Here is a 23,313-nt window from a genome sequence, read left to right as displayed (position 1 = left end):
CGCTGTTTGCATCGCTCATACAAGCTTACATTCCAAAACAAGATTAGCGGTTTTCCACTACGTATGTCAGATTCACAACAGAGCACGTAGGATGGCCTTACTTAAACACATAACTGGAATGATTGACAATTAAGAGGATCAATTTATTTAATGATCCACCCGGAAATAGTACATCCTCCACTATGCCTTTAAGCATTACATCTTTTTCTGTGCCATTCTAAAAGTATTCCTTTGGGATAAAGGTTGCTATTACATGTATTTTATTGGGATTTTTTTGGATAGATATTAAGGTTTATTGTAAAGTTAAATAATACACGATTTTAGTGACAACTCCTGAGTTCACATATTAATACACATAAACTCTTTTCTTCTAATCAAAGGTGGTTACAGCAGCTTGATCACAGCATGTTGTTTAAGTTTTAACATTTTTTTCTCACCTTTTGCTGCCCTTCAGACCAAGCCACACTAGGTCTAATGAAAACACCCAGATGCTCTCTGCCAGATGTCTCCGATCCCAATGTGACGACAGGGCGCAGGAAACGAAGCTTGAACTCACAGAACAAATGGAATAAGAGACATTTGTCATGGAGGTAGGAACATTTTAAATCATACCTGCATATTAAGCTAATGCTAAGTTGTTTATCCAATAATCCTTAGATGAAAACTGAAAGGTTGCAAAGCTTTCAAGCAGAGAAAACTTTTTTCACATAAAAATAGAATTATCTTTGTTTAATTTTGAACTGATGGTGTTGCTGTTGTTTAGACATTTGCTGGAAATCTATTCACATATTTTCCCCCAACTTTCAGCAAGCACTCAAAAACATACACATTGCAAACTCTTATCAAAACAAAGCATGGCAGCTCGTTATGCCCTTTACAGTGGGCGTTTATTTACTTTACTCAGACAATGATAATTACTAAGGATCAAAAGATAATAGAGAAATTAAGAATTCCCTCACTCATTAATTTCTGAAGATAAAAGCTTAGCTTAATCAAAAATAGCTTAGCTTTCACTTTTCATTCTTTTTAAACAAGACTTTGACCTGCAGAGACAGGTTTAAAATCTGATTTTATCTCTTTCTTTCTTTTCATTTTGTTTGCTTTATGGTTTTGCCCTAAAAAGTACAATTTCCTCAAAAAGTCTAGTGGTGGTTTCCAAAAGTTTTATTTTATTGCTACCTTGGGGTGATGTCGGCAAAATTCAGTGTCAGTGGAAAAACACACATATGGAAACAGAGACTGATTAAGTGGATTATAATTTAAATGCCTAAAGTTTATTCTCCACTCCTGCTTTCCTTTCCATATCTGTTAATTTTCTCGTTCCTGTACTTTGACTCATCCCAATAAACAAAGAGAGGTTTAAGGTCTTCATTAGATCAACATAATGTAATGTTTACACAGCAGATATATGTTAGGTCTTCTGTGGAAGCTCAAATGCAAACTTGTCAAACTTGTCTGTGTGTCCTCTGTCAATAAACCTGAAGATGTTTTTGGTTCACTGGGTTTATTGTCATCCTGAGTGCTCGTTTGTGTAGTCCCTAAATAACACATGTACTAAATACCTGGAAAAAGACCATCAATATGGGCCATCTCGTCGGATTACGTAAGTGTGAAGCAATGTAATGGAGACATAATCTTGATTAAAAATAGAAGTAGTGGCATAACTGTTACTGCAAACGCTCTACACACAACCTCTTCCATTGTTACAAATGTTGAAGGCAGCCTCATCCGTAGAGACACTTTATTCAGCAGAGACTGGAGAGCTGATCATAGCTGATGGGACGATAGATGGAGCTAAATGCAGGGAAATCCTAGAAGAACATATGAGAAAGGCCAAGTTGAGAGGTTAATCTAACTGTGCTGCTGTGACAAAACCAGTTTGACCAATAAGTGTGAGCTATTTTACAAAGAATTGGCAAAAATATCAGTGCAAGTGTGGTTATAGAAAAATATGGTTCTGTGCACATTATTTTAAGTTTTTATTCCTAACAAATTAAATACAAAGACATTTCCTTTAATCTCCACTTTGCAGTCATGCTTGTCTATTTTACTATTTTTTAATTTACAAAATAAACATGTGCATCTTCCAGATTTGTGAGTGTTATTTCTCCTTTATAACTTCAGTGGGCTAATGTTTTCAGTAAACACAGTAATATGTGCCTAGACTTAAAACTTTTAGGGGAGAAAATAACCAAGTAATAAAAATAAAAATCATGTTTTTGAAAAGCAAGTGATTATTCTGGTCTTCCTCTGCTGGTGGTTGTGTAAATTCTTGGTAGTTTGTGGCAAATCCTATATTTGTGGAATCTGTGCAGACAGTACAGTGTTTTTCTTTTTTTTTTTTTTCTTTTTTTTTTTTTAAGTCAATTTACTTTTTTACACTGCTTATGGTTTTAACTGTGTTTGGTGATCGCAGAAATGGTTTAACTCAGCTTTAAGCAAGATTCTAATGTATCTTTGAATAGCAAAACTGTCTGTGCATATCCCAGGAAGAATGCACAGCCTTCAGTGGTTTCCTCAAATTAAAAACTTTTAACCAAAGGTGAAGGTATGGGTTCATGCAAACAAGAATGATGCAACTCAAGTTCATCATTTATATGTATACGTGTTCTTGGGCAAAGCAATGTGAAGGACTTATTTTTAACAATGTGAATGGAGCGATTCGGGGCAAAGAGAAAAGAAAGCGAACTCTGTTGTTGATGATAACGAATCAGCAAATAAGCCTTTTTTTTTTTTTTAAACATTCTGTTATTCTCAGAAATCAATCCAGCAGAAAATTTGACCCTTAACTTAAACAAAAGCAGACCTGTTTAAGAAGAGAATAGGTTTTAAAGCAATAAGACGTTTTCAGATATTGTTATTCACATATTAAATATATATAATTGACAGGCCCAACATTCTTTCTTAACCCTTCCCTTTATGTGCTCCAGAGCGGTGCTATATCTTAATGTGTGTGCGGTCCAGTGGATCACTACAAAAGTAGTCCAACTGCTCTTAAGTTTATTTTGTATTATGTAGTCTAAATCTTTTTAAGTGCAATATTGTAGAATTCCTCCTTGATGTAGTTTATACTTCTGTGGGATGTTTTTGAAAATCTGTCTGCCCAGCCTCTTGTTCTGATCCCCTGTTGTCCTCCTTTGTCCTCATGTCACCGATCAGAAACCAGAAAACGTGGTTTCCAATCATCATCAGAGTGAGCAGATACATCACTCAGATTAGAGTAAGACTGTTAGCCTGGTCGAGAGCAGGAAAGTGCACAGAATAAATTACCACTGTAACAACGTGTTGCTGCTTTGGTGAAACCGAGCTGTGGCTTTATTTGGCACGAAAACAGAAAGTACCCACTTAATCCTTTATCCTGGTTTTATAAAATATGGCCCTAAACAGACAGAAGGTCCATGGGAAGTGACCGTGATCCAGCCGTAGCTCCCTTGACCCCCTGAACCTCAGAACGCCACCACCGTTGTTCAGCTTTCTATATTATTTACAGCATTGTGACTCGCTCCATATAATCCAGGTATATCATATTGAGTTGAACAGAAAGCAGGCAAGTGGGTAGAAGCTCCTTCCACTTGATGAAGCGATAGTGTTGTCATACTAATGGGCAAAATGTCAAGAAGGAGCAACAACATGCGAATGAGGTGAAAAGTTTGCTTTAACGGCTTTCATTCTCAACATTTTACAGTTGCATTGTATCCATATCCAGCTCTTGTACAATCCTACTCCAAGTGAACCTTTCTATTGTACCAATTGTTATGACAACCTCTAGTCTTCCCCTAAGCCATAACAATGAGTTAGTTGTTAGGAAGAGCTGCTGTATTAGTTTAATGTCTATGAATGCTATGGTGAAAACGTCAGCAGGCTGCCCTGATTTTGTTCAAAAATAAATTGGATCATTTGGGTTGGTCTATAATTTAAATGCCAACATATACACTGGTGACAAAATATGAAGCTGTTCAATTGCTTTGAATTCCTTGGCAAGGTAGTGTAAATATTTTGACACTTAGGTTCATGACCAACTTAAATGTTTATGTAAAACTGTAGCTGAACAGTCTGGCTGATTAACATGCACACTGTCAGGGGAGACTAAACCTAGATGGTTTGCTCTAAGTTTATCCATCTTCCAGGTTGTGGAAAATGTGTGCTCTTGTGGAGCACAAATCAGTAAAGTGTATAGAAATACATTTGTGCACCAAAATCAAACATATAAGAAAAAAAGTTTTTAAACTCTATTGCATACATCTACACACACATATAGAAGGAAAGTGAAATACAAAGACATGTAGGTAACCGTCCAAGTGAGGATAGATTCTCTAGGTGACCAAAACTCTGATTCATTTAGTTAAATAAGCAGACGACTGTTTGAGGATAGGGTGAAAATATACAGTTTATCTTTTTGTGATACCCTGAATTTCCTGTCTTAAACAGGACCTCCTGTCTCCATCCTTATGGTGATCCAGGAGTTATAGGGGTGGCTGAGTCCTCAAATGAGATTTTTTGATGTCATGAACCGGAGAAGGTTTTCCTGCCGTCACTTTAGGGGAGAAATAACATAGCAGAACTTTTTTTTTTTTGACTCCACAAAGGTATTTATCTCAGCTTGGACCTCACTGATGACCTTTCACCTTTCGCTTGTGACATTTCCTCTTCTGGCTAGACAATTCAGAAATAGGATCGTCAAGTTTGGAAAAAATAGAAAACTGAGATAAAATGTTAACCTTGCATAAACCGGATTGATACTGTGCAGAATTTAAATTGAACTGCACACTATCAATCTTCGAAGACTCCTTTAGAAAGGGTTCCCTACAGGGAGGGAAACTCAGTAGAATTCCTTGAGCTGATTGGGTACAGTAGTGGAGGTTTAAAAGTTCCCGTTTCAGTGATGGGACTCTGACTTGGAGGCTTTTATGCTTGGCTGATCTTGGCTGGTAACCAGCCGTCATTTGGCTGTCTTTTAGTTTGAAGGGGAACTTTTAAACCACTACTACTCTACCAGCCTCCCATGTCCCAGCTTTTAGCCAATCACAGCAGTGGTAGCAGCTTTGAAATGTCATATGCTTGATTTGTTTCACAGAGTTAACTGATAAATCAAGCTATTTTCCAATCCATTTGGGAGAATTGAGCAAACATCTTACCATCCACAAAGGCAAAAACTGTTTATTTTTGTGCTTATTTTTCATAAAGAAAATAGAGAGTATTCCTGCTAAAAATGGAGCCGCCATGTTTGTTTTGCTTCAGCCTTCAGCTTCTGGTTGATGCTTTGATGTCATACACGTCATTGCATTTCACTGACACGAAACCTTTCCGTATTGATGATAATTTATCTGTTGGCTTCTGGCAAGATGTATTTTCGTGAGATGGTGAATTTACACATCTCACGACAGTTCATCTTGCTTGCAAGGGAAACAAGGTTTGCCAAATTTGGAAACATTTTATGGCATCAGAGGAGGGTTTGTGTGGTACTTTCCACCATCCTTCTCCTTGTGCATTCATAACTGCTGCAGTACAGTTTGCCCCAAATTAGCAGTATAGACTTTATTTTTATATCATATCAAGCCCAAACAATTAAAAAAGTGTTTTCCTTCACCCACATGTCGATCACACACAGTTTATCCAAACATTAAATTGCTTTTACTATTCAGTATCTTCCTATCTGTAAAAGTACATCATAATATATCATTTAATAGTTTTCCTTCTTTAATGTTATTTGTTGTGTTCATTTTAGGAATAAGATAAGAGTTGAAAAATAAATAAAATTATGAAAATCCAGTTAAATCATGTAGATCCACTGGGGGGGGCTTACAGAGAATGGCATGTTGTGAGGTGTTTGTTTTAAATGTCATCAAAGTCTGATCATATTCTGACCCTTTGGAAGGTAAAGGAAAGAAAAGAAAAGGAAAGCATGAGTTAAGCCTGCTATATTTAACTACATAATGGCGTAACACAACAGCAGCACAAACAGTTCAATACCAGTACATCAAACTAGGCAAGAAATAAATATTGGCAGTACATTTAAAAAAAAAAACACTCAACTGTTATGCAACTGGATCTAACCAGATCAACCTAAAGTGATATATCATGAAACATGAATTTTTAAAGGCCAATCCACCAAACCAAGAGATAATGAAATGAAGAGGCTTAATAGATCCAAGGTAGGACAGAAAGAAAGCAAAGTCAAGCACAACGAGGCAAGAAAGCAGGACATCAGGGCGCTGGAGGATTGAAGAAACAGGTCGATGAGCAGGAACCTTCAGCTGTAGGGAAGGCTGTTGGAACAAGGCTGGACGGCTTGTGCTAGTTAAAATCGGAACAAACAACATGGAAGTAGAGCTGGATAATGGTTACAAAGCTATAGGAATAACCTCATGCATGGTGCATACATACATAAGTTGTTACTTGGAAAATATGCCACAACATTTTATAACAATTGCCACATCTGTAAAGTGTAAGGTTTTCAAGTGTCGGTTTATTAACAAACATATGAAAAGAAAGCAAGTAGTTTTTTTTTCAGAAGAAAGAATTAAAAGATAGATATGTTTTTTATTTAATTGCATCATATGTGTGGCTTAAGGAGGTGGTGTAATGGATTCAATTTTCATTTAGAAACTTCTGTTTCCAATTAGAATAAATAAGCAGTCTCCCCGAATTTAGAAATCTAAGCTGGAGAGTCTGTTCCAACATCCCTGACCTCAAAATCCAATACGGCTGCCATGTATGCAATTTATACTGATAGCTGCAGACTTCTGATATCTTTTTTCTCATTAAATGCAAAGAATGGACTTCAACATTATTAGCTAGTGTTATTAGTGGTTAGCAGAAAAGAGTATCCCATTGGTTTTCTGATTTGCAATCAGAAGAGGAACTGTGGTTTCTTATACCCACGTTCTGACTTCAGACTCACTTCATTATGCAGCAATGGCTCATAAAAATCAAGGTAGGCACCATGGCTCTGTGAAACAGCACAGTAGCTGATGTGTTTGATAGGCCACCCCCTGTAGCTGCAGTGGACATAAATTGAGGAAAATCATCCACCACTGATTCCCAGGGATACATGTCGGGCTCATCCAGCTGGAATGCGCTGAGCAGCGCAAGCGTTTTCAGCAGCTGCTCAGGCTGTGAGAGTGATGAGCTCAGAGGGATGAATCACCTGTCACCAGGGGCAAGGATAGTCATGGCTTATTGAAAACAAATTACCTGGAGACTCTGTCCCTGCAGGCGGGCCTTGTTGAAATAATCCCACCACATCTCTGAAGGCTCTCAGTCAGAAGTTCAAACTGTTTCTGAGGGCATCATGATGTGAGTGTTGTGTCAGTTGACCTGAAAAAAAGGGGCAACCATCCGTCGCTGCTCGCTGTACTGGAGCTATGAAGTCAACATCTGCTAAAGACGACCAGCATGGAGACTACTGTGAGGTTTGCTGCTAAATAACAGCAGCGTTTAGCTAATAATCCACACCCTTCTATCAACTAACTACATCCAATATCCTAACCTAAACCACCTGCAACTTGGCTCCTGGAAAAAAAAAAAAGGCTTTTCTTTTTTCTTTTTTTATTGCAGAAGAAGTAACCTGTCTACTTCTTGTAGTAGAGAACACAGAGCAGGCATGATTGGTTGAAAGAACAGATGTGTTTTCTTTAGTCTTTCAAAGGTGAAAATATGGGTTTTTGCTAAGAAGGGAATTAAACATTTTCATTTAAATTATTATTATTATTATGAGCATGTGAATTAACTGGAGTGTAAAACGTTTTTGTGAAGTTTCTTCACTGTACTATACAGCAGCTTACATGCAATACGCAAATCTATAATACAAAATGCTTGGTTAGGAAAGAAAAGTGTTGGACGATTTTTAAAAGTTTTTTTTTTTTCTTTAATGGTTAAGAATAACAAGGTTAAAAAAAAGTGGAATTTATAGGCAATTTTGGTCTCAGATGCCCCCCGAACCAGTTGATCATTAATCTCAATTTACATGCACTCATTATGGTTTACAGCATAATAGTTTTTCTCTGATGTTTTTTTGACTACACACTAGAACGATGTTTCCACTGAGTGCTGCATTTGGATCTTTGGTTGATACATCCCAACTACTCAGTGAAAACCTTTCTGTAAACATCTGTAATAAGGGATTTATTTCTATAATCACTGTCATTCAATATTATTTGGGGCAATTTAAAAGCATTAATGCCAGAATCAACCTTAGCTGATCATCTTGAATTTATAGCAAATTCATTTAGCACTACGCCTCTCCTATGGTCCAAATATTATAGATTAACATAAGCATTGACTTTAAAGGTAAAGTGGAGGATTTTCACGAATTTTTCAAAAGACCTGCCCTCTCCACAAAAGAAAAGTACACCCACAACACTGTACCCACTACTGAGATGCAGTAGTACTGAAATGCACGTGCACAACTCTGTACCCTATTAAACACATGCAAGAGCATGCACAAGCCCATTTCTGCTCGTGCACACTCTGTTTAAAAGTTGCTTTTTGCATCACTCATACTAGGTTACTTTCCAAAAGAAGAAAACGTTTTCAACTATGTCGGACTCACCGCCGGTAAGTCAAAATGGGAATGTAGGACGGCCTTACATAAACATATCACTAGAATGATTGACAATTAAGAGGACCACTTATTTTAATGATCCACCCGGAAAAAGAAAATCCTCCACTATACCTTTAACATAGTAGTTGTTGTTCATTCTTTAAAATGTTTCTTCAGCTGCTCTGCTTTGTCAATCCACTGGCATACAATGTTTAACCCCATTAGAAATTTCAACTCCGCCTTTTATGTCAGTTTTCTTCTGTAAAAAAAAGTTCATTAAATTGTTTTGTCTGTACCGTTTCAGAATTATTTGTACAGCCTGATTTTGGTTTATTTTCTAATCTCTATTTATTTTTCCTGCAGGAAGTACTGGAGTAATTTAATGCGCTCCACACTCAGAAAAAATATGTGCCAGTAAGGGGAACTTTTAGCCCTTTAAAACAGATTGGATCAGGTTGTAAAAGGTGAACAAAATGTTCCTCTAAAGAGCAACAAAGGACAGAAGATTGTCCTCATCATGTAATGGTAGGGGGGAAAGTAAACTATTTTAAGCTCTAACTTCTGAAACTTTCAGTGAAATATGGATGAAAATCTTTACCAAAAGTCCAGTTCATATTTAAAACAGCTGAAATAAAGATCTCCACCCAATTTACTTTTATAATGAATACAAAAAGGACCATGTTTGTGATTTCTGAATGCATTAGTATCAAGCTGCTGCTTAGAGTTTTGAAATAAATGCATAAATAACTGCAACTGCCTCCGGATTCACACTGTTACTTGCATATTTTATCTCTTTTCTTGCTTTTACCTCCAGCATTCCCCCCCAGGCTCTAACAATACTCCTATCTCTTTCCTCTCGCTCTTTTTCATCTCGCTCCTCTTCTTCCCTCTTTGCCTGTTAAGCTCCATAGCAAATGATCCTGGGTCCGTCCAGGACTGCGTGCGCTGTAGTGTCAGGGTGTTCTTTGATGTAAGCACTTCTTTATGTAGGTATTAAATTTGATTGATGTGGAAGAGTCTGACAGCACACTCTGTCCTCAGATATTTATTTGTAAGTCAATGATGCACTCTCTGAAGCTCTATTGCTGCTAAACAGCCCTCCAGCCACCGAGCAGCTGATGAGTCCTGCTTTGTGCTGGAGCCAAAAACTCTGGCGTCTGCACTTTTGACTAAACCATGCTTGCTAATGCGTTTATCACTATATAAGTTTGCCTAAGTCATGATTAGAATAATACCAAGAAAACAGGCATTCAATTCTGTGATTAATCCACCGGCTTATTCTTGGAGAGCTGAATAGCATCTGTCAGTGTAATGTACTTGTAATGCTGCCCTCAGAAACTGACCGTATTTTATGGATTTTTAGTCATTCGGGTCACACTATGCTAAGTTTTTTTCTGTAGATATATTTCTTCATAACCAAACAAGATTATTCAGACAGCTCCCCAGGAAAATAAGGTTTAATGGGAATATGCACAAATGTTTGAATGTGACCTTGTTTTTCCTCATGTGGTAAACTAGAGCAGATAGTGGCCAGTGATGATAATAACTCTTCCTTAGGGAAAATGGATTCTTTGCAGATGGATGTGAGAATTAAAGCAGGGTTTAATTAGCAGCAGCAGCGACAGCAGTTTTGGTAAGTGTTAGTATGGCTCTGAGGGCCATGTTTGCAGCCATGAAACACCAGAGATCCAAGGAAAAAAGTAAGCAAACTGCTCATTGCTTAAAATATTGTCCATTTGTGAGAGTGACAATGCCTTTGTGGGTTCCAAACACTCAGACCAGAGATAATTTGCAACTTGCACAAATGTGCATGTCTGCTGAAAGTAAGAAACTAATCTCAGACTCAGGAAGCTGAGGTTTTCTCTAAACTGTATACTTTTTTTATTAATCAATCAGTAAATGAGAAAACCCTATATTAAAAGTATTTTCTTCTGATTCTCTAACTTAAAAGTGCAAAGTCAGTGCAAAACCTACATTTAAACAGTTCAAATGTCAGAAATTTCTTGTTGCTTTGTTCGTCACATTTTTCCTCTCTTTAGCTACAGACTCAGCACAGCAACATCTGACTGCATCAGGAATAAACCACATTTAAAAGGCCACTTCTACATAAATAAGTGAAGTGGTTGTTTTAAATGAGTCACAGCAGAAATTACAAAATGCTGTTTTCCCTTTCATTCATTTGTTCTACCGTAAGTAAGTAGTTGCTGAAGTTATCTTGTATTTAATAGTAGGATTAACACTCTCCTTAGTCTCTAATAATGTTTGGCCCTAATTTTTTTTTCAAAATAAAACACTTTGTTTTTCTTGACATTTGTATTAACCGTTTTTCATGTAATAAATAAAAAATAGGTTTTAAATTTGTATCACAGGATGTTGACTATACTCCCATTCCTTAATGAGGACAGATCGTTATTACAAATAACTCTTATGTCTCACACTTCTGTTTTAAGAAGCTCTCTGTTTGGAATAATATATATTGGAACATCGATTGATACAACGGTTTTATTTATTTATTTTTTCTTCTGAAGACATAAAATAATCTTAAATACTGTGTAAAAATTATATATATTTGATTTAAGGGATTACTCATCCATCTTCTCCAGCTTATATTGTCAGGGCCGCAGAGGGGCCGGTGCCTATCTCTGGCAGTCTATGGGCGAGAGGCGGGGTACACCCTGGACATGTCGCCAGTCTGTCGCAGAGCAGTTAAAGGATTATTAACAAAAAACATTCCATCCAGAGATGGTTTATTCTGCTTTCTGGGACATCCCTACTCTGTTTTAGCTTAAATCCACAGCATAATAAGTAGTTTTGTCTCTCCATTTTTTTTTCTCTTCAACCAATATTACCACCATCGTTCACATTGCAGTGTTTTTTCTCAAAATCTGTGTCATACAAAAGGTTTATTCAGCTATAACTAACATAAACATTTCTCATTTTTTTCTGTTTTGCATAAAATCCATGTGCAAAGAGATGCATTTTTTCTTTCTGTGACTTTATTAGAAGCAGATGTGCAGAGCAAATGAGCATAGTCTCACACTGACAAGTCACATAGTTCACAAAGATTCAGCAAATGTGCATCGTTTTGTGTCACTTTACCATCTTTCATTTGGTCCCATTTTTATTTTTTCTTAACTTCCTCTTTTTTTCTCTAAATATCCTAAATACAAATGAAAAAATATAACAATTATAAAACTCTTTGTGATGTATTTATTACATGTATTTCCTCAGATACCATTCTGAATCAAAATCCCAGTCTGACTCTTTTTTTTTTATTATTATTATGATTATTTTCCCTCTATCATTTGGGCTTTATGCAACAACATAAAGTTGGCATTTTATCATCACTGTATTTGCTTGGAGTTCCTTTTTTTCTGGATCAGAATCAGGTTTAATGCCATTGTTAGTGAAGGAGTTCACAAAGGAATTTTTTGTGGTACAATTGTGCAACATGAAACATATAATATGGAATAGGTAAATAAAATTATAAAAATATCTAAAGCACTTAGGTATAAGGCATGCAACAAAATAGACTAATATATACACTTAAGATAAATCACAAAGTGTCCATTTCTGAAGGCACAAGGTGTATTTAGCAGGACAATTATGGCACCATATCTACAGCAGTGATTTTACAGGAACCTCTCAGTAAATCAGTATACTTCTGAAAAGTTCATGTATTTCTGTAACTCATTACACTAAGTGTAACACTTTAATTAATTACATACAGACTCGTGTTTTCAAGCCTCTATTTCAGTTAATTATGATTTCTTCTTAAACCTAATTAAAACCACAACATTAACTTTTCATAAATTAGAATATAACATTAAACCCATGAAAAATCCATGGGAATGAATAAAAATGATGTTTAATACTTGTTTTGAAGGCTGTTCTTTCTAAAGTATCCTCTAGCTTAAAAACAAGCCCAATCTGAATTAATGGTCTAATTTGTTGAATTATATCTGTATGTGTTTTCCATTTTTAGAAATAAATACATTTTATCATAGAAAGCAGATCTTTTGACTCGGGTTACATCGTGCAGGAAAAACAGGCAATGAAATAATTTTAAATATTCTTAATTAAAATGATATAATGTTGTTGTTTAAACTCTCATTAAAGCTCAATGGAAACAATCAGGCCATAAATACACAGTAGTGAGGACTTAATTAAAACTATCTGTTTAATAAAGATCAGATCTGAATGCATTTGGTTGCCTGATTAAATGTAATCAATAAGGCAGTTTGAATCAAGGTGTTTGACACACTGGTGAGTCCCCACTCTGAAAAGATAATCAAATTTAAAGAAGGCACTGTGGGGAAAGATGCTTACTTTAATTTTCATGCGAGGGTTGTCTCTGCATGTGAGCAGTGGCAGTTCACAGAGACTCCATAGTTCATCTAAGATGCAGAGCAGGAGTGCTCTAACCTTGGCAGTCTTACCTGTAATTGCGTTCACACACACACACTTTTGCACACTTATGCACACGGCATTTAGATGCACATACATGCCTATATCTGTCAAAACCATCCACTCTGTCTCTCCATTTTTCTCCAGCAAACATTCTCTTGAAACACACAGACATACACAATCAGCCTCCCTCGTCGATTTGAATTAAGACTAATCAGCAGGTGAATTGTCTGTGGAGGCGCTGATCCATTTGCAGTGACCTTGTCTAACTGTGGTTAGCAGCGGCGGTCAAACACTCAGGCGGTACTGTATGAATAAATGGACTATGCAGTCCCATTTTGGCAAACAAATAAAGACAAAAGTTTTGTCACACTGTACTCTACAAGTCTCCCTCCAAACAAATGGTCCGATTACATTTAGCTGCAACTCGCTGACTACATTTGCATATTAATGGCGAAAACCCAATTTTCAAGTGCCCATTTCATTTTTGCTTTAAGCCAACATTGCATTCAAGCTACTCGCTTCCATCTGTTTTGTGACAACATGTTGATACAGACATGTTTGTTAATTAATGCATTAATTAGCTGCACTAATGAACTCATTTGCATCACTAGATGGGTTAAAAACGTTCTGGGAGCAGAACAACAGGCTTTAGACATGAAGTGAAACTATGGGTGTTGGCAAACTTTCATGATCTCTGAAGAGCTTAAGTGGAACAATTAGGAATAAAATTGTTGGATCTTTTTCTAAGTAAACATACTCATACTCTCAATATCTCCTGCAGTGCGTTAGTGAAGTGCTTTTGCCAATTAAAATTTAAATTTTTTCACACAATCTGAATGGTGTCACACATTTGTACTTTGTAGATCCATATTTCACTGCTATTACAGCTACTAGTATTTCAGATAATGTATCTACCAGTTTTTCACATATACAGGCCGATATTTGAGCCTTTCCTTTGCACAGAATTACCAATTGAAATAGAGCATGCATGAGGAGAAATGGGCTCATGCATGCTCTCGCACGCGTTTAATAGGCGTTCCCTCTCAGGAGCGGGTACAGGGTCGTGCATGTCCATTTTCTTTTTTAAAGTGGAGACGGCGGGGCTTTTCAAAAATTCATGAAAACCCTCCTCTTTACCTTTGATTCAGAGCATATGTAAAGATCAGCTCTAGCTCAAACCCTGTGATGGATTTTGACTTTGGATCATTCTAACCTATAATTGAATCTAAATCATACTGTTTTAGCTGTTGGTCTAGGGCAGGAAGTTGAACACCTGCCCCAATCTCATTCTAGTTTCTATAGAAATTAGAATTTACTTTAGAATTTGCCACATAGTCACATTTTTTATTTATTTTTTTTGCTTTTATTTCATAGCTTTTTGTCCATCTAACTGCTTAATAGCAATTTCCAATTTTTCTATAAAGTTGAAATTTTAATTAAAAATCCATAGGTCAATATACTCTATGTTAGAGCACATGCTGTTGGATTGGATACCTGTTTGTTTTGCATTACTTTACCTGTCTGATCACTGATAATTACATTTAATTAAGAATATGCTGCCGGCTCTTGTAAGGCTTACTGTAACTTTACTGCACTGAGTCAATTTTAAATACTGCTGGGAAAAAAAAGGAACTGAAACGCAAATATGCAAATATCCCCCGACCTGTGACAATCATTAGCTAAAAAGTGATGGCTCAGAAATACATACTGTGAAAGCAGACGTTAATGAATTCCGTCTGCAATGCTCTGAAATATGTCAAAAAAAAGAATATATAAAAAATGGGGACACAACTACCTCAAAAGAAAAGTACAGCCCCTATTCAAGAGAAACACTTTAGACTTTTTTTATATTTTCACCTTTTTTGTGGAGCTTTTGTTTATGGATAGGTTAATAAAAAGCCAATATCTGCATTTATTTACCCACACAACAGAAACAAATTGCAAGGTCACTATGTGTGTGTTTCAAACTGTTAATAATGATGAACTCATCCCATCTCTTATCATTATATGACCTCCTATTTTCTTTCTTAGAGTGAGAACCTTCCCCAAGGATTCAGCCTTACTGGGCAGGGACACAGTTCGGGCCCTCATGTACTACGCCCTGAAGGTCTGGAGTGATATCGCACCTCTGAACTTCCATGAGGTGGCCGGCAGCGATGCAGACATTCAGATAGACTTCACTAAAGCCGACCATAATGATGGATACCCCTTCGATGGGCCTGGGGGCACAGTGGCGCATGCTTTTTTTCCTGGGGAGAGGTTCACCGCAGGCGATACACACTTTGACGATGATGAGGCCTGGACATTCAGATCACCAGGTGAGAAATAAAGACTATATAAATACAAGTGCTTAAACCTGAATGTATTAAGTTAAATACTAAGAAAAATGTCGGAATCTTGAGAAAACGTCACACAAAGAGGATTTCGAAAACATTTTATGACTCTATAAAAAAAGAAGAGAAAAAAATAGACTGAAGAAAAACCGGGGGGGAAAAAAAAAATAAAGCTTTTGTTTTTGAAACTAAAACTCTGGTTGCACCTGCAAGGCAAGCTGTGCCTTTGTCTAGTCTGGTCATGATTCAGATTTTATAATTAGCTTTTCATTTGTTTGAAGTAACAATATAACATTCAATGGTCTGTGTGTGGCGACTAAAGGAGCACTGATTTTTATCACAAGCTTATTAGGAAGCATAAAAGGCATCCTTTTTATTTTCCGCCGCTGCCAGAAACAAACAGCTCACACATACACGCCTGCTGATAGCCATTAAATCTGTTTTTAGCAATCAGCAAAAGTAATTGAATTTCACTGTCAGCTTTCATCGATTCCAATTTGTTGTGCCATGGAGATTTGTTGAAAGCCTGACAGCTTACATTTCTGTCTTTTACCTTTAAGTTATTGGGATGAAAGAGTTGACTTATTGTGTCTGAAATTTGCATTTTACATGGACGCCAACTTTTTAAATGGATAATATTAGAAGCAACTTTAGTGAAATAGAGTTTCTAGAAGCATGGTCAACAGTAAGGTCACCTGGCAGCTTTGCTATAGTTTGATGGTCTGCAAAAGACTGACACAGTATGATAAAGAGATTTTCCAAGGTTTTGAATATTAGTATATCAAAGCTTTTCTTTTTCTTTTTGAGGTAAAGGCACATAGTGCATAGAATCCTGCTGCCTTTATATTTAGACCTAGTACTCCATTATCTGCTGCTTTCACTGTCTCACTTCACATCCAGTTTTTCGCCTTAGTCTGCATCAAGGAATTACTCAGCAAACTGCAAGACAGCACTTTTAAAATCATCATTACCATACCTATGACAGAGAAGCAATTCTTCATCCTGCTTCAGGAAATGACTCTCCTCAGTAGTGAAGTACATTTAAAAGGATTATTTGGAAGTATAAAATCCTTTCTTCTACTTATTTTAGCATCATATATGGATAATATTCTAATAAATGTGGCTCCTTGACACACTTTTTTCAATGGTCTCAGTTTGTATCACCATTTTAATGGGGAAAATGACCATTTTGGCTAAAAACATCCCTTTACACCAGACAGCTGGTAACCAAGAACTATTGCAGACTTAACGGTCAGGGTCAATCGTCTCAGCGCTCTTCATGGATGTCTGCTAAGCACCCTGATTGGATTTTTATGGCATATCTTTTGTGCCACCAACCTGATCGATGTGCAGTGTGCCTCAAAACGTGTCTTGTGCACCCTCAAATCTAACAAACTGCTCTCCCATTTTTGCCCCTGCTTCCCTCCTTTTCTGCGTGCACTCGGTTTCGTCTCTACACTCTGTCTCAATGCATGCTCTAACTGGTAATTTTGCTCTCAGGCTGGTGGCACAAAAAACAGAGATAGGCGATCTGGAGTCAACAAGTTATTTCTGTCATGTTTTTGTTCTACCTAGCCACTGAACCTGGTGAGTTCAATCTACATAGATAAACCAGATTGAAATCACCTGGTTCAGAGGCTGGGTAGAACAAAAACATGACATAGAAATGATTTGTTGACTCCAGAAGCCCATTCTCTGACAAGAATCACCCCATAGACCTCAAATCAGTTAAATCAGGGGTCTGCAACCTTTAAAATCCAGCGAATCTTTAACAAAGTCGATTTGAGATGCAAACATCTCATAAACTTTTGATAAAAAATAACCAAGTATTCTTTTGTTAAGTATCTGAAATACCGGTAGTTTTTTTCTTTCCATTTTCCATTTCAGGTTTTAGAATAAAGAAAAACATATAACTCCTGCATGGACTAAATGTTGATATTTGTTGAAACTATCTAAAATAAAACATATGGTTTCTAAGCTAATAATGGACAAATGTTGTAACTTTTTAATCGCATTCTGCTGTGGAAAATCAATATACTTTGAAAAAACTTCTAACAATGACATTGGTTATTATACTGTGTTCAAAACCAACACCTGGTCCTTAAATAATTTCAGAATCGATTAAAAGCCAGTGTAGAAGGTTAAAAGAGCCATTCCATGAATACTCTGCATCATTGTTCAACCTATATATCCTTAAATGTGAAGCAGAAGCTAATTACTGAAGTAGGCTCATCCAACGACCTTGTTTTGCATAAAAGACTATCTGCAAAAGTTTTGAGATCACAAATAAAACTTTGGCTAAAACTTATAGTGTGCTGCAATATTGCTAAGAGCAAAGTTGTTCTCATCAAGAGTTTTTACTCTATATCTTTACTATCACTCTCAGGTGTCTATTTGTTTGCCTATAAATGTTGTGAATCCATTAACGGGACACGACATAAAAACATGAAAAGAAAAGAAGAGACATGAGGATGAATATCTTGCCTTTGATGTTACTGTTTATGGTAATAAATAAAGGGAGACATTTTTGCTGTGTCTGGTAGCTGAAAGTGTTAGGCTGAAAGTAAACTTGATAAGATTATTTGAAACATTACAATTCATGTTAATCACATATTTTTGTAGAAATGTTGATAACTACCTTAAACGGGAAAATTACCATAAAACAGCTGGTCAATATTCTCTGTCAGTAGGACATAACAGATCCATAAAAAGGTTTTAAAAACAAAACGACTGCTCGTATATTCAATAAAGAATAACACACTGAGCCAACAGACTGTAATAAAGTGTCCCTCGATAATGAATTAGAACCAGAGAGTTTCCATGTAGTGATTTTTGTCCTTTTTGGCCAAGGATAAAAAATAAACATGCTCCATTTCTTGGTGGTTAGCTGATGATTTGGGGTTATTTCAGAAAGATAGACCCAGGGGTCTACATTTTCCTGAACTAATTATTATCCATAATAAGAAATTATAAATAATACAAAAATATCAATTTCTATCTAACATTGGCAAAATGTTCTGCTGATGACCTCAGCCACATCTTCATGAACTGCATCCATATATGTTTCATGGTTCTTGGCAGAGAATCGACAAAAAGTATCATATGACCTCTGCAGGGTTGCTCACTTGTTTACCTCCCTTGTATAATTCCTCCATCTTCTCCTTAGATAAGTGCCAGGAATGCTCCGGTTTATCTACATGATTCATCAGTCCAAGCCACCCTCGTCCATCAGGTCATGGTCTGATTCTTGCGATCCCATTACTTGCTTGAAACACACTAACATCCAGACAAGGGATAACTACTCTGTGCCACGAATGAGAATCAGTCCATGTCTTCCCTTAGGTGTCTCCAATAACTAGTATTAAAGTTTCCAGCAGTACATTTTACCTCAAATTGAACCACATAGGTCAGGCTTTACTCCCTTTGTGGATCATTAAGGTTCCTGCATCTGTGACCTTAGCCGTAATCACAGCCTGTCGGGAAACGCCAGCAACACATCTAGTTTACACTTTGACCTGCAAGAAAAAATCCCAGGAAGTCATTCAGATCCTTATGTTTTCTCATTTTAAATTCCTCCTTTATACAACACATTACAAATGTTTTCTTATCCTATTAACTTTTTCACCTTTTGTTGCAGTAAACCCACAAACTTCAATGTCTTTTTTTATGAGTCACATGTAATAAACCAAAGCAAAGTAGCACATGAATCAAATTTTTTTTCACTTCAAATATAGCTGCAACATCATGCAATCTTGAACCTGAAGCTTTGCTCATGCACACCGTAAAATCTTTGCCCATTTCCATTAAAGAATATATGTATTTTATTTATTTTAAAATGGAAATTTCCCCCACACACACTGTAATTTTTCTGTAAATGTTTCAAATTCTACAGTAATTTGTAGGGATGCACAATATTGGGATTTTGGCCGATATCCGATATGCCGATATTTTAAAACTCATGTTGGCGATAACCGATATCGATACCGATGTTAAAGCTGGACAAAAATAAGTAGTCATTGAAAATAGAAGTTTTGTTATCCATTTCTGACACTTTGAAAAATAATATACTCAAATATATTTTCATATGCTGATATCAAATTGATTTTTAAAAACGCGATATCGATCTGTTTTACTTTCAAAATCTCGTGAAATTTCATCGTTCTGTTACAAACTCTCGTGATATTTTGCAAATTCTTGAGATTTTTTGTTAGTAAAATATATCAACATCTAAAAATATGGCAAAATTTCGTGAATTTTCGGGGGAGTTCGTAGCATAACAATGACATATAGCAATATTTCATTAGTAAAAGAGATTGATATGGTGTTTTTAAATGGCAATATATCAGCATATTAAGATATTGTGATATTTTAATGTATCAACATTTTTTCCCTCGTCTTTAGAAGTTTTTAAGTCTGTAAAAAAGAAGTTTTTGAGGAAGAAGAAGAAGTAGTATTTTTTTTTTTTTAGACTTTAGAAACTCAAAAGCTGATCAAATATCGGGTTAAATATCGGTAGGGTGGCCGATGTCCGATATTCAGTTTTAAGGCCGGTACCGATAGGGGGCCGATTATATCGTTCATCCCTAGTAATTTGGTTTTGTAGAACAAAATAAAACAATAAATCAAATTATTATTAAGTTAAAACAGTACAGAAAAGTTACACGAACCAAAGATAAAATTATAAATACTTAAAAAAACTCGAGGTCAGTTGTATTTAATGGACAGCATATTGAATGTGAGCAGCAATTTTCAACTTTTGCTCTTTTACCTGGTTTCCAGTTTGTAATTAGATTAATTAATTAAATCACATCAATACATTAGGCTGTGGCTGCAATTTGGTTCATGATCTGATATGTAAATCCCTTTATTGTCCCACAATGGAGACCTTCACCTCTGCATTTGACCCATCCCCTTTGGATGCGGTTGTGTGGCGCCCGTAGAGCGGTGTGGGGTTAAGGGTTTTGCTCAAGAACTCAGAGTGGAGGATGTGGGGATTGAACCGGGTACTTGCAACCTTCTCCGAGTACAACTGCACTGCTCTGACCACTTGGCCAATACTCCCTACAATTCATTCTGAATTGTAGGGAGTGTTGTCCAGGAAAGAGGATGAACCTCTATCCTGATTTGGCGTCCGGTGCACCCTATAACATGTATCCTTCCAGGTTTGCTGTGTACATTTATTTACATCCACAGTTCTATCATCTTCCATTCGTTTAAGAGGAAACTTTGATCTTATCTGACCAGATATTCTTCCAAACATTTATTGTATCATCTGCAGTCCTTTTCTTTTTCAACAATTTCCCATAAAGGATAAATCTGTGGAGTCAACGACTTGTTGTTGTCTTCTCAACCAATTTCTCCACCTGAGCTTTGATCTCTCCAGCTTGTTCAGCGTTACCATGGAGATTTTCTCTAACTATGCTGTCCACTTTGTGTGAATTGATTCATCTCTGCATTTTTTTAGAGATAGACTGAACCGCGCTTCAAGAGATGCTTAATGCTTGGAGTATTGTTTTATCAGCCCATACTGCTTTGAACTTAAAACTTCATCCCTGACCTGTCTTGCATTGTTCTGAGTCATCGTGATGGTTTCTTCTTTAATGTTCTCTAACAAATCTCTGAAGGCTTCTTATAACAACTGGACTTTTTCCGAGAATGAATCATTTAGGATGGACTATAAATACTAAAATATAAATAAAGGGGACAGGTAGACTCTCCAGAATGTATTTAGGGGAATCAGAGTAAGGAGAAACAAAACAAAATGTATTTATTTATTCATTTTTTTTTTTTTTTGCCTGACAGTACCTTCCAATTATCCACTAGTTACATCTATCCATCCATTTTCCATCATGCTTATCCCTGCTGGGGTCGCGAGGGATCTGATGCCTATCTCCTGTTGTCAATGGGCGAGAGGTCGGGTAAACCCTGGACTGGCCGCCAGTCTATCGCAGGGCAACACAGAGAAAAAAAGGACAAACAACAATTCATTCACACATTCAACCCTAAGGAGAATTTAGAGAAACCAATTAACCGAACATTAGAAAGTTACATAAAAACTCAAATAAGAGGCATTTAAGTCTTTGAATATAGTATTGCACATTTGTGAAGGCTAAAGACTCAGAAATACTTTGCAAAGCTCTGCATCTGCAAGTTTACTACCTGATATAATTCTTCAGCCATATGAGAAAGAAAGTACATCTCTTTTAAAAGGTCAAGGTTCAGTTTTTTTTTTTCAATACAAAGTGGGGTAGTTATGTTTGTTTTCCAAAACTTTATGTTAAAGTTAAAGGGCCTAGTTACTTCCTATGAAAAAAAGAAATATTATGATAGTTTTTACTTGGGCATTTATGAGCTTGGAAAAATGTTTTCCACAGGATGAGAACATCAGCTGCCTTATGACGTCTATATACTCTGACATCAATTATTTTCTGCCCTTTTTTACACAATTGATCTTGCACTTAACCTCTTTCTACACTCTGGTTTGAGTAGCTGACTTGCTTTGCTCCATTACTTTTTTTTGTTTTCTATCTTAAATTATGCCTGATATTGTAACTTCTGTATATCTTTCTGGAAGGCCTCTACTTGCGATTTTCAGTTTTTCTTTTATTCATTTTTTACAGAAATGTAGAAATAATTTATATTTTCATAGGATGCTTAAATGAAAGGCATCCATATAAGCACACCACTTGCAGATAAGTACTTGCTGCACTTTGTAAAGAAGTATTGTATTGACAGGTAATATAAATGTAAGCAGAGCTGAAACGAAGGGAGGGATCGGATGTGTGTTTGCGACCATTATCTATTTATCCCCTTAAATACTGCAGCTGACTCGATCCATAAAGACAGATAGGATACTGAAAATATTTTCTATGTCTGTTCTGAAAATAAATAGCAGTGGTGAGAAGAAAGCATACTTCTCCGCTAAGGAGACTAAAACATATCAGGAGCGAACCATCTTAGTCCGTTTGGTTTCCCCACTACAAAGCTTTTATCCACACTGTAACTCTGCATTATAAAACCATGTTAGACATTTTCGTCCACATAAGTAGTAGACACGAATGACTTGACATAGGGATTCAACAGAGATTTTAAACATCCCTGAATTACCGGTGAGAAAGACCAATATCACCTCACATTGAACTTCTTAAACCTTCTACATTTACAAGAGTTTCACCCAAAGCTCAGTTTTCTTCTCGGTGACACTGATTTTGTTTTAAAGCTATTTAATTATACTATTTTGTAATAATAGAATGTTTTGCTTGTGTAGAAATGTTTAAAGTAATGTAGTATTGACTGTAATGCAAGTGTAAAATAACTTTGATAATAGTTGGTATGATTCTAAAAATAATCTTAGAGGTAGTTTAAAGTTATTGATATTTTCACGCTTATTTGTAGCGTTCACAAACTTAACACCTATTAATTAGCGCACAGTCATTTCAGAAATGATAGTTGCTTTGTGTGCTTTTAATTTGAAGCCATATCTCTGAAAAATAGTTGTCCCAGAATGCAAATTCAGTTGCTGCATATTGACATTAACATTTAGAAGCAATGCCTGACTCAGTGCAGTAGGGTACATTATGTTATTGGCTGTTTCTGCCAATTTCTGCAAATGTGTGGCATGAAATTGCAAACAGGATTCTCCAAATGTAATTGATGTAATTTTGGACAACTGTCATGCATATATGGTTTTACATATGTTCCACTCAGTCCTTAGCTCGATGACAGATATTGAATGGGTAATATGTACCCTAATTTGCAAGAGTTTGAGAATCTAGCTAATTTAGTTTTACATCTTGAAGGCCTGAAAAATTTCATCACACTTTAATTATTTTTTCAAACTTTTTCCATCTCACCAGACACTTTTTTCATAAAGTTCTAAGGATTCAAGCCTCTTCTAGTAAAGAAATATCAATATCAGAAATTGAGCTCAGCAGGAATGGGAAAAAGATAAAGGCTTCATTCTAGTTTTCAAAAGTCATGCCTCGCTCAACTTACACAGAAAATACAGCAATATGAGAAAACATTTTA

General features: G+C 36.3%; 1 protein-coding gene across 1 annotated transcript in view; it reads left to right on the top strand.

Moving 5' to 3' along the window:
- The window catches only part of LOC107090960 (matrix metalloproteinase-17-like), a 140,439-nt gene that overhangs the window by 82,244 nt on the left and 34,882 nt on the right, over positions 1-23,313 (top strand). The window contains exons 4-5 of the mRNA XM_015384622.1: positions 455-590; positions 14,984-15,270. Coding sequence (XP_015240108.1) covers positions 455-590; positions 14,984-15,270 — 423 coding nt within the window. The remainder of the gene's footprint in view (positions 1-454; positions 591-14,983; positions 15,271-23,313) is intronic.

This window comes from Cyprinodon variegatus, unplaced genomic scaffold (genome assembly GCF_000732505.1).
Source record: "Cyprinodon variegatus isolate N-32 unplaced genomic scaffold, C_variegatus-1.0 Scaffold318, whole genome shotgun sequence".
In the NCBI taxonomy this organism is placed as follows: Eukaryota; Metazoa; Chordata; class Actinopteri; order Cyprinodontiformes; family Cyprinodontidae; genus Cyprinodon; species Cyprinodon variegatus.
Note: the sequence above shows the minus strand (reverse complement) of the source record. Positions and strands in the feature narration are given on the sequence as shown.